The sequence below is a fragment of the Lycium barbarum genome, chromosome 11 (genome assembly GCF_019175385.1).
Source record: "Lycium barbarum isolate Lr01 chromosome 11, ASM1917538v2, whole genome shotgun sequence".
NCBI lineage: Eukaryota > Viridiplantae > Streptophyta > Magnoliopsida > Solanales > Solanaceae > Lycium > Lycium barbarum.
In genome coordinates this window covers 26475767-26493062 of record NC_083347.1, presented here as the reverse complement: position 1 = coordinate 26493062, position 17296 = coordinate 26475767, and the positions used below count along the sequence as shown (strand labels likewise).

At 32.1% G+C, this 17296-nt stretch overlaps 1 protein-coding gene across 1 annotated transcript; it reads right to left on the bottom strand.

Annotated features, from left to right (window-relative positions):
- Positions 1–2460: 2460 nt before the first annotated feature.
- LOC132619275 (myb family transcription factor MPH1-like) lies at positions 2461–6423 on the bottom strand. The gene is made up of 5 exons (XM_060334223.1): positions 6099–6423; positions 5783–5859; positions 4383–4480; positions 3340–3475; positions 2461–2863 (listed from the first exon to the last, which is right to left on the bottom strand). The coding sequence occupies exons 1-5, from the start codon at positions 6253–6255 to the stop codon at positions 2627–2629; spliced, it is 705 nt and encodes a 234-aa protein (XP_060190206.1). The 5' UTR covers positions 6256–6423; the 3' UTR covers positions 2461–2626.
- Between the last annotated feature and the right edge of the window lie 10873 nt (positions 6424–17296).

Here is a 17296-nt window from a genome sequence, read left to right as displayed (position 1 = left end):
TGATAAAATATATACTTCATTTATTAATTCATAAAGAACATAAAAAGTCAAAAGTGGACAAGTTATGTGTAGGAGAATTAAAATTGAAGTGCATACGTGTATACATGAGAAGAGAATAAATACTCAGTACTATGACATATGTCCAAGTGGGATAAAAAATAGTTGATTAAAGTGTATAATTTATATAACTTTTGGTACAAATTTGCACTGCTATTGTTCTTCTTCTTGTTTTACCCTGGACATTAATTACTCATTTCCAAATCATTTTCTGAGGCTATTGAGAATAAACACTCAGTACTATTGTTCGTCCTCTCTTCATGTTTAAAGTATTGACAAAGAAGAAAAACGGGGATAAAAGTCACTCCTTCCGTTTATTTTTACTTGACCATGTTAACATATCAAGACAAAGAAATCTTTGTTCTTATTATTATATTTACCCTTCACATTGATTACTCATTTTCAAATCATTTTCGAAGGCTATTGAGACTTACACCAATAAATATGAATATTATGATAAAATATATACTCCTTCTGTCCCATATTACTCGTCATTTTTCCTTTTGCAAGCCTCTTAAGAAATCATAAATAAAATATGTATTTTATTATCTTACTCCTATCTCTCTCCAATAAATATATTATAATCAAAATTGACTATTTTCTAGAATATTTATTACTAAAGGTTATATGGGAAAGATTTAATTAATTTGGATGGAAGAGTATTTGGGCGGAAGAAGTACTTCATTTATTTCTGTTATAAAGCTTGGAAATATAGACACCTGTTATTGCACAAACAATAAACTAACCACGTGTAATCTAAATATTAAATGAGAATAGGGGAAAGTACTACAGACCCTTTAAAAGTACAGACTACTTTGCTTTTTGTACAATGCTTTAATGCTGTGTTCGTCCTCTAACTCCCACTTATTATATAGTAGAAAATTTGGCAACTAGGTGAACCCTCTAAAATTCTCCCTAATACTATGTTGTGCGAACTCTAACTAAACCAGAACAAAATGAAGTCTTGTTTAAGGGTGTGTTTGGTATGAAGGAAAATGTTAGTAAATGGAAAATATATATCGTTCCCATAACATTTATATATAATTTAGGTAAATAGCATGAGAGAGGTAATTAGGTGGATGGGGGTGGAGGGGATAAGGGGTGAGGGTGTTTCTGGGAGAGGCGGGTCCGAGGAGGCCTCAACAATTAAAAAAAAAAAAAAAAAAAAGCTTACCATTTTCCCCTCAGGTTTAATGAAGCACCAGATTTTACGTTTTTGTTGTCCATTAGACAATTGGTAATATATGTTCCGAGTAGGAAACTAGAAAGATCTCACTTCTGTTTACTCAGACACGAAGCGCTAGCGCTACAGGGTCGGTTTTTTTGGGGGGATAGGCTTGTGAGTGGGCCGAATGTGGGGGACAATTAGCATAAAACGCCATTTATGGAATTTGTATTTTCAATTTTCATTAGGAAAGTCATTTTTTAAGAATAAATTTCAAAATAGTTTGACCAATCAAACATGAGAAATTAAAAAGATCGCCTATGCCAAACATACCCTAAGTGTGTCATTTGAATAGGTTTTTCTAAATATCCCTGAGAATGTTGTTAGTTTAGCACATAGCCACATACATATAACACTCCCCCTTGTCCTCTACCTTTGAAATTTTGGCTTTTTGGTTATGTTTCTCCAGATGTAAAGTTTTTCATTTGTTTTTAGATTGGTCAATTTTGGTTTGCAATATTTCCTTCATTGTTTGAAATGTCTATTGATTCAAGGACATTTTATACGTCAACAATTAACCTTCTAGATGAAGTTTCAAATTATTGAGGTCTTTAGTAGCCTAAATACTCGTCTTTCAGATCCACTCGTGGAAAACTCTTAACTCAGAGGGTGCAGTTACATTTTCAGCAACTTTAACTTTTTCAATACTTTTCCGTTAGTCGTCATGCCACTAACAATATCTATTAGTGATTTTTGTTTAAGAAAATATTCTTTGTCGGCCTATGTATAGCGAATTCAGATTTTGAATATTATGAGTTGAATTTGAAATTTACTACAACCAATTCGGTGTACTGCATATATACCGACTAAGGTTTCACAAACTGCACTTCCCTTATGCATCCAACTGCTTGATTAATGCGAATAGATTATTTACAATCTATTAGCTATTTGTACTTATTGAGTTTGACTGGGTTTACTTATTGAGTTTGATTGAACCCGTAACATATGCACTAATTACATCCACCTTTTTGTACATATAGCTAGCAATACAATTTCTTGAATTATTTCTGCACGTTATCTTTAAGGCATATAAAAAAGAGAACTGTTTCCATGTTCAATGTCATATATAGGACCACATTCTTTTGAGCGTTCTCATTACAATCTTTTTCTCAAAATTGAGGATATACCTAGAAATATACAACATACTGACAAAATCTAGAAAAGGAAGAGCCAAATGGTAAGAATTAAATAATCCACTAGAATTTCTTTGTTCATGATTAGTACAAAAACTACTGGGCGCCTAGATACAAATGCCAGTATTATTGTGATCCCACATTAACGTATAAAATACAAGACAAATAGTACTCTACAAGCTTTCTAGGGGACTACTCTATATTACCTTAATTAACAATAGAAACAAGAAGAGATAGATAAATCTAGGTTAATGTGAGAATTGTCCTTGGTACAATGTAATTTATTATGATCATCAGACTGGGAATTTTGATGATCATCCAAAGGCCAAAAATTGATCTCTCTTTCACATTCACCATCTGCTTGTGGAAACTCACAAATTTCACTAGTTGGACCACCACCATCTTGTTCTTCCTTTGTCATTCCACTGCTTAAACTCCCTTGTGCTTCCTGAAATCACACAAAGAAAATGAAATTTAAAATAATGTCCGTAGTTCACTGGTCCGACAACTAATTGGATTCGCGACGAGTAAAACCAATGAGGTAAAGCGCTCCCTGCAAAATGATTTTATATTCCAAACAGTGGCGGAGCTAGAGATTTTATTAAGAAAATTCATTTTTTATAAAATAAAAAAAGGTTATATCAAGCTTTTGTTTCAAATCAAAAGGGATTGAATCCGGCCTTGTATTTATCATGCATTTTATTACTTTTAGCTTGTAATATACATGTATAACAAATAAAAAATTTGAGCAAGCGGTATTCTAATGTGGCTCCGCCACTGATTCCCATTGTTCGAACCCAAAATCTCTAATTAGGAAAAGGATTCACTATTCGTAAATAACCAAGTTGTCTTCACGATACCATATAAATCTTTATCTATCTTAGAGGAAATGAATGAGTCAGGAATTAAAGAAACTCATCAAACCTGCTGGTCACAATTATATATATTTTCACCAATTGGTTCACTATATTCATTGATTCTTGCTTTGTAAGACAATTGACTTCCAGGTTCTATCTGCTTGCTGCTCTTTGAAGGATGTTCTAGTGTTTCACACACATGCCTGCAAAAGTGTGTAATGAAAAGTTAGATGTCTTCATAATTCTATATAATTAAATACTATGATTTAACAAAATTGCCTTTTATTGCTATAAAATCACACTAAAAATCAAATTTGAGCAGCAAAAAATGTGGTCAATTATTAAATCACGAGCCATCGGTATATGGACTACAGTTTTTTTAAGTCATCTCATATGTAACTGTTTATTATTGTCTGTCTTTTCTTCTTCTTCCTCTTCTTTTTTCACCTCTTTCTTTACAAAAAGTGGCATTAGGTAGAAATAGCCACTCAAAGTCATGGAATTATTTACACTGAGTTGATTAACTGTACTAGCTGACTCAGTGAACACTAGCTGGATGTTATTCGTAACCAAAAGTCGTAATGTTTTGGTAAGCTAATGCACTAATTAATGCATTCATTGAATGATCCATGTCTTTCGTTCTGCAGTCAAGTAAAGGGAATTTAAATTCATATAATGGAAAAAAAAGAAAAGAAAAAGGAAACAGCTAGTGATTTAACTAAGCACTCTCCCTCAAACTCTCTTTAAATAATTTGAATTATAGTATATTCACTTATAACACTCTTTTTTGTATACATATTTTTCATATACGTAAGATTATTGGATGTTTGATCCCTCGTATATACTCCAAACATCTTCACATAAATTGAGACATAGGAAGTATAATAATAAGTATACTGCTAAAAACCAATGAACGAAAGAAGAGATAATATAGAAGTGTTTTTTTGTTTCCACCAGGTGTTTAATTAGTACTTATTTTGATACCCGATTAATTTGAATTCACACTATGTAATGTTTATTAAACGGGAAAATGCTCTTTACCCAATTTTTTTTCATTTTAAAAGCTCGAACCCAAAACTTGTTATTAAAATTGTGGAGATAGAGACTTACTGCGGAGAAGACCAAGAGAATTGTGGCCTCTCTTCACGGAAGTTGTTCACAGACCTAACAATATTGATGCTGGCTCGCTCCTTCAAGTTTCTGTACATCTGATTTTTCAGAATTCAATCAAATCAAACAATTAATGGAATCAGAAAACATAAAGCTTTCAATTTAAGGCCACCATATTGTTTGAAATGCATAAACTGACGAACACAAAGTCTAGACATCAAAATAGTTACTTCCTACGTTCCAATTGATGTAATATAGTTTGAATTGGCTCAACGTTTAAGGGTTATAAAAACTTTTCATCAAGGGTTAAATGAGAATTGAGAAGTATAAATCAAAGTGAATTATTTTAAAATCTAAAAGTGTAGCATCGTTGTAATAGATTAAGAAAGAAAGTACATCACATAACTGAAAAGGAGGGAGTACATAAAAGTGAAAGTATGACAAAAAGAAAACCTAAATTGAAAGCCTATAAAAGGAAGAAACAGATTCAAAATTACTCAAGGGAATTACAGGAATTAAGCTCAGCTGGTCTTGTTAATCCAAACAAATTGGTTACATTGATAACTTTTCGCTAAGACATTCTTTTTGTTGATTTTCAACTTCTTTTAATTAAATTTTGGGCTTGATATGATTTTAAAAAGGAAAAGAAACGCAGTATCTTTATTAAGAAAAAAAGGAAATTATGCATGGCTTAGGATGGAACAGCTCATTAGCAGACTGGATTTCAAACTTTTAAGGTTTATTAGTCAATGATCGCGGGGTTTCTAGGGCTAGCATGCTTCATACCTAACCTAATCAATTAAGTATCTAATTATAAGCATCATGTGATAAAAGTCTGTGATTGGAAAACAAAAAGAACACACACACAAAAGAAAAAGTATTACATTTTTTTTTTTGACCGATCTAACCAACGTTTGGTCTAGCTTGGAAATGAAATCTTGCCTGAAATAACATTACCATTAGGCTGTTATCTTTAGACAATTATAAATTAAAACTTTGGGTACAATATCACTTGCATGCTAATTTATTTTTCACTCAAATTAAGGAGTGAAAGGAAAATATATGCATTCTTAAGTCTAGATAGATCAAGTTAATCTTCTCTTTTTACCCCTCACAAATAATGGAAATACCCATGCCAAACTTGTTTGATATATTAAAGAAATCAAATTGCAAGTCATTTTTCTCGAGATATAACATACTATAAACGTGTGTCATTCCCTTCCCTTTTTTTCCTCATTTCGTAAACTTCATGATCTGTATTCGATCTGGAACCCTTTAATTCCCAGAAAAAGAATTGAAATTTCCATTTAAACGAATTTCAAATTTGATAAATGATTAGTATTATGCAAACTTAGAAAGAACAATAATGCATCTTGTAAGTGCAGTATTATTAATAATACCTGGAGATGGCTTTTAACATGAGAAATCTTCAATCCCTTAACTGCCATCATCTGTTGAATTCTCTTTGGAGTTGCTTCTATCAAATTAAAAACAAAAAGTTACTCTTTTATTCTCAATTTCTACTAATTAATAGATCATCATAATTCACTAATGATTATCCCATGATTCTTGATCTTTACAAAACTCTTTCTATTGTCCCCCGACCCAAACATAGCCAAAGCATCAAAATTTGAAAGAAATATGGATCAAGAAATAAACAACTAAAAAAACTGCATATTAAGGAAACCGATAATTTATTTATTTTTGGAAACTTACTTTCTCCTCCTCCAAGATGTTGAACAGCTTCAATGAAGAGTTCATGTAGCTCAGGAGTCCATTTCAAACGAGGAACTGAAGATTTCTTGTACTGTCTAACCCCTATTTTTTGAGAACACCTCTTTTTGGTCACTGAGAATTCCATCACCAATAACATAAAATGGATTGGAAGTTGGCCTAACTTGGAGTATATGTTATATATATATAGAGAGAGAGAAATGAAATGAAAGGTTGGAACCACAAAAAGAAAGAAAGAAAGATAAAGAGAATTACGGCTAAGTAGAGTCTGAGATTATGGACTTTTCTTAGTCTCTGTGGACTTTCCGAAACATCCTCTCATTCCTTACCATTTCCTCAAAAAAAAAAAAAACACCCCCAAGAGGCGAAGCCGGGACGAATTTGCTTTGCTGAAAAATTATATTTGTATATATAAGGTCAAATATTATATATATATATATATATATATATATATATATATGCAAACATAAATATATTGAAATCCTTTTGACTTGTTTGTGTATTTACTTCTTATATTTTGAATTTTTTTTTACTGGAAAAAAGATCAAAGCATTTTTCTTTAAAAAAGGTGATAATAGAAGCTAAAGATAAACACTGCTTAGGAAAGGAATTTTTCATTACGAAAAGACTTTTGCATACAGTCATTTAATATTTAAAGACTTTTGATATCTAATGTATACGAACCATATAACTATTTCCACCATATTTACTTTTCGTTTCTATACGTAACACGGAAGATGCATTGAGTACTAATGCATAAAATTAATTTTCTTTGTCCCACATAGAGATGGGAGCAAATGCATCTAAAAAAATTGCCCTTAATTAACCACTAACGTAAGACATAAGAAATGTTATAATTCATTGAAATTCAATATTCTAAACCAAAAACAAACTTGTTTTAACATTTGTTTTTGGTAAATAACTTGTTTTCAATATTCTAAACCAACTTGTTTTCAACATTGACACAGCTGAAACATTAACTTTGATTGTTGTTGTAATAAAAAGAAGTTTGATTGTTGTTATTCGCTTAAATTGGAAAAAGTCGCATGTCTGATATGGAATGTCAGAAGTAATTGTAGCACACCATTTGGTTCTAAATATTACGTTGTTGTAATTTGATAATCTTAATTTGTCAAAAATGTCTTTCTTAATGAATGCGCAAAAATGTTCAGACATATAATATGGATTAGAGTAAAGCTAATAGCTTGCGGGAAAGTTCTTTTGTTGTTGTTCCCTTTTTAGTATCAATATCACGAATGAAGGATCTACTACGCACTAGAATATTATTTGAGGCCCGAAAAAGTACATTTGATGAACTTATAATTTAATAGAAAATTTTATGTATGATGATGATAAACGCAATGATTGTACAACCGGGAACCTAGAATATTAATGCATGTCACCTTCTTTTTGGTGTTTAATTAATATTGGTGTAAAGAGCTCTAACTTAAATGGTATAAGAAACCCAAAATATTGAAACAAAAAACTCATACAAATTATATAATCATTGAATCGTGTGAACCAGTAAAAGAAAGTCTTGTCTTCCTTTTCTTTTTTAAGAAATGGAAGCTTTCATGCATATTGTCGTGTAATATATAAAAGACGGTGCCTACTTTTGGACCCCATCTGCTTAATGGTCCTCATCTTATAATGCATGCCGTGTTCAACACAATTCTAATTCTTTTCCAAAATTCAATGTGCATGAAGAAATTTAAAAAGGTGAACTTGGATTTTCAGGAAAGCTACTTTTAATTTGGAATCAAAAAGAGAAAGCTCACTTGTTAGTGCACCATCATCTGCTCTATAAATGACCGCCTACGCGATCGGTCAGGATTTCAACTTTATGAGTTCTGAAATTTAAAATGACGATTCCAAATAATAATACTAATGAGTTCTAATTTAATATTTATACATATTTAAGAAATTTCTTAACATAACAAATGCATAATGTTTGAATAAAGCTATTGAGTCCGACCGAACCAGTATCCGGTCTTGCTCCCTACATCCGTGAGTCTACGTAGTTGGCTTCTTGTATAAACACATGTTGCACATTTTTCAACCTTTTATATTATTAGGTCATCTAAATGATAATTATAAGTAATCATGTCCATAAAATTAGAATTTGTAACATAGAGATAAGACATATTACAGGCTAATTAACATACAATGTATAATAGTGTGGAGAGATTACTTCGTAGCTCACTGCAGTTTGCATCTGCCTAGACCACAACTTTGTTTACATCTATTCTTGGTGTGAGAAATGTCCAGAGAATCATCACATGGCTAGTATATACAAAATAGATTAATATCACTGACCTAATAAAATATTCCTGCACATGATTTTTATTGGCTCTGATTTGCAATTTATTCAGTTGTTCGCTTGCAAATACTTTACAAGTTGGCTAAATTTAATCGGTTGATATGGTGGATGGTCGATGTTGGTGATAATACAATAAAAATAAAATTACAATTGACAAATAAAATAAAAATGTTTTCAGCTGAGGCGCGGATATCTCGCTCTCTTTAAGGAGATTTAAGCCCACTGCAGCAAATCTTTACCGGTCCAGCAGTAATCTTTCTGACTTGTCCCCTTCAGGATACAACAGCCCGATCACGTCGTACAACTCAACAAACTCTGGACAAGATGTTGAGTCCAAAGCTCCACCAAAAAGAACACCTTCCTTCAACAAATAAAACTCTCTTTTTTTACTAACTCACTTTTCATGCACTCTATATTTTTCTCATCTCTACTCCCACATAGTAAGGATGACTAACTATTTATAGCTAGGAAAATCATCCTTGAATTGAATAGGATATGAATGGGGCAATAAAGTAGGTAGATAATGGAGACTTATTATTTGGATGTTACATGAGTTACAAGACTAAAAAGGATGAATGTGGGTGAGTAATGAGTAGGAGGTTACAAAGAAAATAAAAGAAAATAATTACCACTTTCTTTGACTCCGATCCAGTGGCCACTACGTACAGATGAATGCAACAACATAATTTTGCATTGAATTGATGAACTTTAATACATATTATTACTATTAAAATGCTCTAAAAGTCCATCAATCCCCCATTCATTTTAATATTGAAATAAGATAGTATATCAGTTGAAGGTAGACTATCATGCATTATGAAGGTGTGCTTTGCATTGAACCTTCACTTAGTAAAACAATAATCTTTACTCCAGAGCCGTAATGGTCTCAAACTTGGACTATGACTGCTTTAGGGAAATAAAGAATTACTGCTTACACATAATAATCAAGGTGTTGACATGAGCTTTCACAGCCAGCATATTACGGCCTTGTGCTATCCCAATTTTCGTGAGTCTTTTTGAGAACGAGCCCAATTCTCATCTCATAGGAAGCAGCCTACTTCCACACTCGCATAGGTGAAATCTGTCAAGGATGCTTCTGTAACTTTAACACCCCACTCATACGAGCTACAAAATTTCATTAAGAGTATATAAACTCAACCTCCACAAACTATTACAGAATAATGCACTCACACCATAGAGGGAATAAATAAAATAGTGCATTTTCTCAATAAGTCATCATATGATTTGTTTTTCCCATTGAACCTGGTTATAGGATCTCTAGTCCGCTGGTTGGGTTTCCTCATATACAACTCATGAATTTATGGGCTTCAATCCCATTCCTCTCGATGTGCTCCATACCCTTTCTCTTGCCAAGGCCTTGGTTAGTGGATCAACAAGATTATCACAAGATTTGCATAATCAACGTTAATGGTAACACTTGTCAAATATGATCTCACAGTACTGTGTTTTCTCCTTATAGGTCTGGATTTACCGTTATAATAACGGTTTTGAGCTTGACCAATTGCAGCGGTGCTATCATAATGAATTAAAATAGGAGGAATTGGTTTTTCAAAATAAGGAATTTGAAATAATAAATCTCTTAACCAATTCGCTTCTTCACTAGCTGAAGCTAAAGCAATTAGTTCAACATCCATGGTAGAGTTAGCAATAATAGTTTACTTTTTTGATTTCCAACAAATAGCACAACCTGCCAACGTAAAAATATAACCAGTGGTAGAACAGGAATCACCAGATAAAGTGTTCCAATCTGCATCAGAAAAGCATTCAAATACAACAGGATATTTTTTATAAACCAAGCCATAAGTTTTTGTGCCCACTAAATATATCATAAATCTGGTTATGGCATGCCAACGTTCATTAGCTAGCTTGCTTGTAAACCTGCTAAGTACTCCAACTGCATATGCAATATCAGGCCTAGTGCAATCAGTCACATATCTCAAACTTCCAATTAAGCTAGCATATTCCTTTTGATTTATCACATCATTTTCACTTTGAACAAGAAACAAGTGAACACTTGAATCAAAAGGAGTTACAACATGCTTGCAATCAAGAAAGTTATATTTTTTCAAAATTTTCTCAAAATAATGTGACTGGTCAAGGAAAATTCCATCACATGTTCTAGTAATTTTTATTCCAAGAATAAAATTTGCCTCACCAAGATCTTTCATATCAAAATGGCTTCTAAGAATATTTTTAGTTTCACCAATAACATTCATGTTAGAGCCAAAGATCAATAAATCATTAACATAGAGGCAAACAATAACATGTGAATTATTCCAAGACTTATGATAAATACACTTATCACACTCGTTTGTTTTAAAACCATTTTCAATCATGCATGAATCAAATTTCTCATGCCATTGCTTTGGTGCCTGTTTCAAGCCATATAGGGATTTAGTAAGTTTACATACTTTGCTTTCTTGGCTTGCTTCAACAAAACCTTCGGGTTGTTCCATATAAATTTCCTCATTTAGGTCCCCATTTAAAAAAGTAGTTTTTACATCTATTTGGTGAATATGCCAATCAAAAATTGCAGCAATAGCAATTAAAAGCCTTATGGATGTAATTCTAGTTACCGGAGAAAAAATATCAAAAAATTCTAGGCCTTCTAGTTGTTTAAAACCTTTAGCAACTAGTCTAGCCTTATATTTATCAACAGAGCCATCCGGTTTTAACTTTTTTCTAAGGACCCATTTACACCCAATTGTTTTACAACCCGGTGGTAAATCAACTAACTTCCAAGTTGAAATAAGTGATTCCATTTCATCATTTACAGCCTCTTTCCAAAAAATAGCATCATGTGAAGATAAAACTTCTTGTAAATTGAGAGGGTCATTTCCAACATTAAAAACATAAAAATCAGGATCAAAATCTTTTTCTACTCTAGCTCTTTTACTTCTTCTTAACTCAAAATCATCATTTTCTTTATTTTTCAAAATAGAAGTAGAAGAACTAGGTAGTGATAAAATATTTTCTTCAGTCCTATGACCGCCACTATTTTTAGAATCAAATGGAAATTTATTTTCATGAAAAATAGCATCACCCGATTCTATTACTATACTATCTTCAAGACTAAAAAATCTATAGGATGTACTATTTGAAGCATAACCAAGAAAAGCACAAGTAGTAACTTTTTTACCCAACTTAAAATTTTTGGATCCATTAACCTCACATAGGCTAAACAATCCCAAACTCTTAGATATTCCAAATTTGGCTTGTGGCCTCTCCACAACTCAAACGGTGTTATTTTTGTCTTTTTATGAGGCACACTATTCAACACATAACAAGCAGTCAAAATAGCTTCATCCCAAAAATTTAGAGGTGTACTAGACTCAATAAGCATGGCATTTGTTAACTCAACTAAAGTTCTTATTTTTCTTTCTGCTACACCATTTGATGCAGGAGAATAAGGTGGAGTAGTTTCATGAATTATTCCCAATGATCTAACAAAAGAATTAAACTCATTAGACTCATATTCACGGCCTCTATCACTTCTAATTCTTTTTATTTTTCTACCAAACTGATTTTCAGCTTCTTGGAGATAAACTTTAAAATTTTCAAAAGCATCACTTTTATTTTTCATCAAGAAAACATATGTATACTTAGAAAAATCATCAATAAAAGTGATAAAATATCTATTTCCTCCACGAGTTAAAATTCCTCCAAGTTCACAAATATGAGTATGAATTAACTCTAACAATTCAGTTTTTCTTTCAACTTGAAAATGAGGCATTTTTGTGATTTTGGCTTTACTACAAGCCTCACATTTTTTAAAATCCTTTTTAATCATTGGGATTAATCCTAAACTACTCATGATTCCCACATAACAACTATTAATATGACACAAATGAGCAAGCCCAAAATTAGTAGAAGAAAACATGTAAACAGAATTAGTAACTTTATTCATCTCAACATTCAACTTGAACATCCCATCACAAGCATACCCCTTTTCCACAAAAATACCTTTTTCACTATTACATATTGATCAGACTCAATAATTTGCTTGAAGCCTGCTTTATTAAGAAGAAAACTAGACATCAATTTTTTTCTCATGGAAGGAGTAAAAAGTACAGCTTTTAATGTTAACACCCTTCCTGAAATAAAGCTCAACTCGACATCTCCCTTTTCAAGCACTTGAGTAGTGTGAGAATCACCAAGCATGATGGTTTTGGGCTCCTCAAATGGAGTATACACTTTGAACCAATCTTTGTCATAGCAGACATGGCGGTTTGCACCAGAATCAGCCCACTATCCATCAACATTTTCAACCATATTTATGTCTGTTATCACCTCCACAAGCGGCTCTTCGGTAACGTTCGCCTGAGGTGTAGGACCACGTTTCCGAAACTTGCAAAATCGAGCAATATGCCCACTCTTGCCACAGACAAAGCATGGTCCTCCATTTTGTGCTTGATTATTATCACCATTATTTTTGTTGGGAGGTCTACTATTATTTTTCTTGAATATTTTCTTCTTAGGCTTCATAGAGGTATTTTTGTTAGCATCAGGAGTAGCATTATTTGAAGTAATTAAATTTACCTTATTTGTGACGGGTTGTAAGTTGCTCTCATCCGTTTGCAAAAATGCATCTTGTCCCCTTGCCTCTTCTTCCATGCGTATTCTCATAATCAACGTCTCAAGAGAGGTTTCCTTTTGTTTGTGGTGCATAGTTTTTTGAAATTCCTTCCAAGAGAGTGGTAGTTTATCTATTATGCCACAAACAATAAGGTTATCTCCAATTTTGATCTCCTCAGACCTAAGCTCTCCAACAATCATTATAAAGTTTTGAGTTTGGTCTACCCTGCACTGATTGTTGTCCACCATTTGGAAACGAAAAAATCTACTAGCAGCATATTTTTTCGCTCCCGCCTCCTCTGTATCATATTTACTCTGTAATGTTTTTCAAATTTTCTTTGCAGTAGAGTAAGTTCTATCATAATAATCATAAAAATTATCTGATAGACAATTAAGCAGATAATACCAACACTTGTAAGAATCCTCATCGTACTTTTCAACTTTTTCTTGAAGAGAAATAAGTTCTTCATCATTCATGGAAGAGTTATCTACTTTGTTTGGATTCTTCTCAATTAACACATAAAAAACATTGAGAAGACTTAAGTAGAAAAGTACTTTACCCTTCCATCTCTTAAAATGAGTACCGTTGAACCGAAATGGCTTGTTAAGATCTCCCACTTTGACATCCGTAGATTTTTCAATTGTAGCCATTGAATCTCCTTAAAATTGTTGGTGATATTACAATAAAAATAAAATTACAATTGAAAAATAAAATTAAAATGTCTTCGGCTGAAGCGCAGATATCTCGCTCTCATTAAGGAGTTTGAAGCCCACTGCAGCAAATCTTTACCGGTCCAGCAGTAATCTTTCTGACTTGTCCCCTCCAGGATACAACAGCCCGATCACGTCATACAACTCAACAAACTCTGGGCAAGATGTTGAGTCCAAAGCTCCACCAAAAAGAACACCTTCCTTCAACAAATAAAACTCTCTTTTTTTACTAACTCACTTTTCATGCACTCTATATTTTTCTCATCTCACATAGTAAGGATGACTAACTATTTATAGCTAGGAAAATCATCCTTGAATTGAATAGGATATGAATTGGATAGTAAAGTAGGTAGCTAATGGAGAATTATTATTTGGATGTTACATGAGTTACGAGACTAAAAAGGATGAATGTGGGTGAGTAATGAGTAGGAGGTTACAAAGAAAATAAAAGAAAATAATTACCACTTTCTTTGACTCCAATGGCCACTAACGTACAGATGAATGCAGCAACATAATTTTACATTGAATTGATGAACTTTAATACATATTATTTAGTATTAAAATTCTCTAAAAGTCCATCAGTCGAAAATGGAGAACACAACATTCTGCTTCCTATTTTAAGAAAAAATATTTAAAAGTGGAGGAAAACTTGAGCTTATTTATATTTTAGTTAAGAATTTTTTTTTTTAAATTGTTTTTATTACATAGGGGTAGGGGGATTCGAACCCTCACCAATAAGGTGAAAGTTCAGGTAGTCAACCAACTGAGCTACTAGATCTCTACTATTTTAGTTAAGAATTGGTCGCTGGTTTAGGTGAATTTAATGTTTGCAAGAAAAGAAGTGGCAGCTAGCTAGGTGATAAAGACAGGAATATTTCGATGAAAGAAAGAGTATACGTCCAACGTAAGACTTCGTTTCACATTAAACAAATATATGAATTTTTAAAATACTTTGAAAAAGTGAAATCTGGCTAATTGGATTCGTTTTCATATACAAAATAAATTAAAAAAATTGTAAGAACTCGGTCGTGTATTATTGATCCTTCCGAATGAGTGTATTGATTGCAGATATTATATTAAAAAGTCCAAAAAGAAGAAAAATGTGATTTTGAATGATGTTACCTACCAGTGTGAAAGTGTCTTTATGCCAAAAATTAATATACCACATGTGCTCCTATTTCCAAACCCATTTAAAAATGAACTTACGTAGAAATTCCATGCAAGTAACCCCAAGAAATTAATGTGCAAGAAAACAACATTGGAATATAAAGAAATCAAATGCGTCTTCCGCAATGAAGAATGGAATAATAGTTCACCCCTAGAAAGTTAAAGGGGCCACTTGGCCATGAGGACTATGCACTTCTTTCGTAATAATTTTCCATATTATTTCAAAAATAAGTGTTTGGTTATAAATTCTCAAATTCAACTTAGAGTTGGATTTCAAATTTCAAAAAAGTGTTCCAAACCTGTATTCTAACACCAGCTTCATTAATTCAAAATAAAGTATTCTTTTCTCTCATTTGCAAAAAGTATAGCAACAGCTTCATAAATTTCAAATAAATTAACAAATATTTGGAATATAGGGTCAAATGTCTAATTTTCTTCCTTTCAATTTTTTTTTTAATTTCATTTCACTTTATGTATGTAGCACTTTTTCTTTCTGAGAAAATTAACATTTTTTATATTTAAATATTATTTAATCTTAAAATTTTCATTTTATCCTCAGTAGAAATCGTAAATTCTCGTATTGAAGTTAGTAGCAGAACAAAGAACCAAGATACCATTTTATGTCAAGGTCTTAGTCTTTTCTCAAATTTTATGTCTAGTACTATAATAATAAAAAATCTTCTAATTTTCTTTATCTTTTTCCCTACGTCGTGTAAATGGAGAGGAGTAAATAAGTTTATCTAGTAATGGAATGTATGGTTTTGATTTAAAAAAAAAAAAAAAAGATAGAGAAATCAAAAGGACGTGCAAATTAGGAGACTTGGATCATTCCGAAAGTGACAACAAATCATTATTTGACTAATCTATGCTGATATATAGTTCAGCAAAGCTGACTGCAAATACGTAGAAGCCATTATGGTATTATTTTATCTAAGAATATAAAGTTATTAATTAACCCTAGTTATCCCTCACCCCTAGTCAATGGGTATCTTTGACTGTTCACTTTTCGTGACTCCTCCTCATCTCCTTTTTCTGCCGCATAGCCTATAGGTTCCCATTTTCAAAGGAAGGTGAAGCCTATTTCTCTCACTTTCCACCTTCCTTCACCCTGCCGCAACAAATTTCTTTTTAATTCTTTTTTGTAAGAATTTTGTTTAATATTTAAAATTCACTGACCCCACTATTAAGATTCGCATCGAATAGAGTTTATTTAATGGGAAAGGAAATAATTATTTGACATTCAAAATTCTCTGGCCTGATTATGACTAATTAAGATTCGCGTCGAATAGAACTCATTTAATGGGAAAGAGCTCTCTATGAAGCTTTCCTATTTGATATAATTGCGTTGAATTTATGAATGGTCTTGTTGAATTGTGTGATCATCTCTTATCTAAAAGTTTAAGCTATATATATATATATATATATATATATATATATATATATATATTATATGATTCTTTTCATAGTCAAACACGTGAAAATTTTTTTTTGATAAGGATAGCAGAGAGACTTGGACTCATAGCCTCTTGACTGCTCCGATACTATATTGAACTATGTGACTATCTTAACTTAAAATTTAAGCTATTAAAGAGAATACACTTTTTACTTAATTACAATGTCTTCACACACCTTACACTTTTCTATAACGCCTTGGAATTTCTACGTCTATGTATAATATAATTGTGAAAGGCCTTGCAATTTTTCATAAGCTCCTTGCAATTTTTCATACCTTAGCCTGGAAGATTTTTTAAATCTCAGTTCATCAATTTAGTAGGAAATGCAAAAGAATTAAAATTTGAGCACTCACAATATAGGAGTAAGTTTTTTTTTATACTATCGGGTTATAATTAAAATACGTTTCAACTGATAGTTTATCTTCCCCAACCAATTAAATACTTACAACATAAGAAGTTATAATGTCATATATAATGCTTCTAAACTAATTCAAAAATATATTACAATGAATAACTTGCTATAATGAATTAAATTGCACTAATAATAAGATTAATTATGCACAAGTGGCATCACATAGGTCGCAATAGCAGACAATTAAATCTGTCATATATCTAACCAAGTGCTTAGGATTGACATGTCGTTCCATCAAGTCGGTTGGACTGGGACTCAGCCCCGAATTTCGTTTTGTTTTTTCCATTGTGAGAAAGACCTAAGATATTTCCATTGCAACTTAATCAGGAATAATCTAAATTAGTAGCCGCAAGTTTGCAACTCCCAAAATGTATTTCATTAAAAAATGTAAATTGTATAGAAGTCTTCAAATGTGGAAAAAAAGTTGGTGGAAAAACTAAGCATCAAAAGTTATTAATTTGTACCATTTTTAAACATGACATGCATTCATAACTTGTTTAATGACAGGATGACAGTTAAG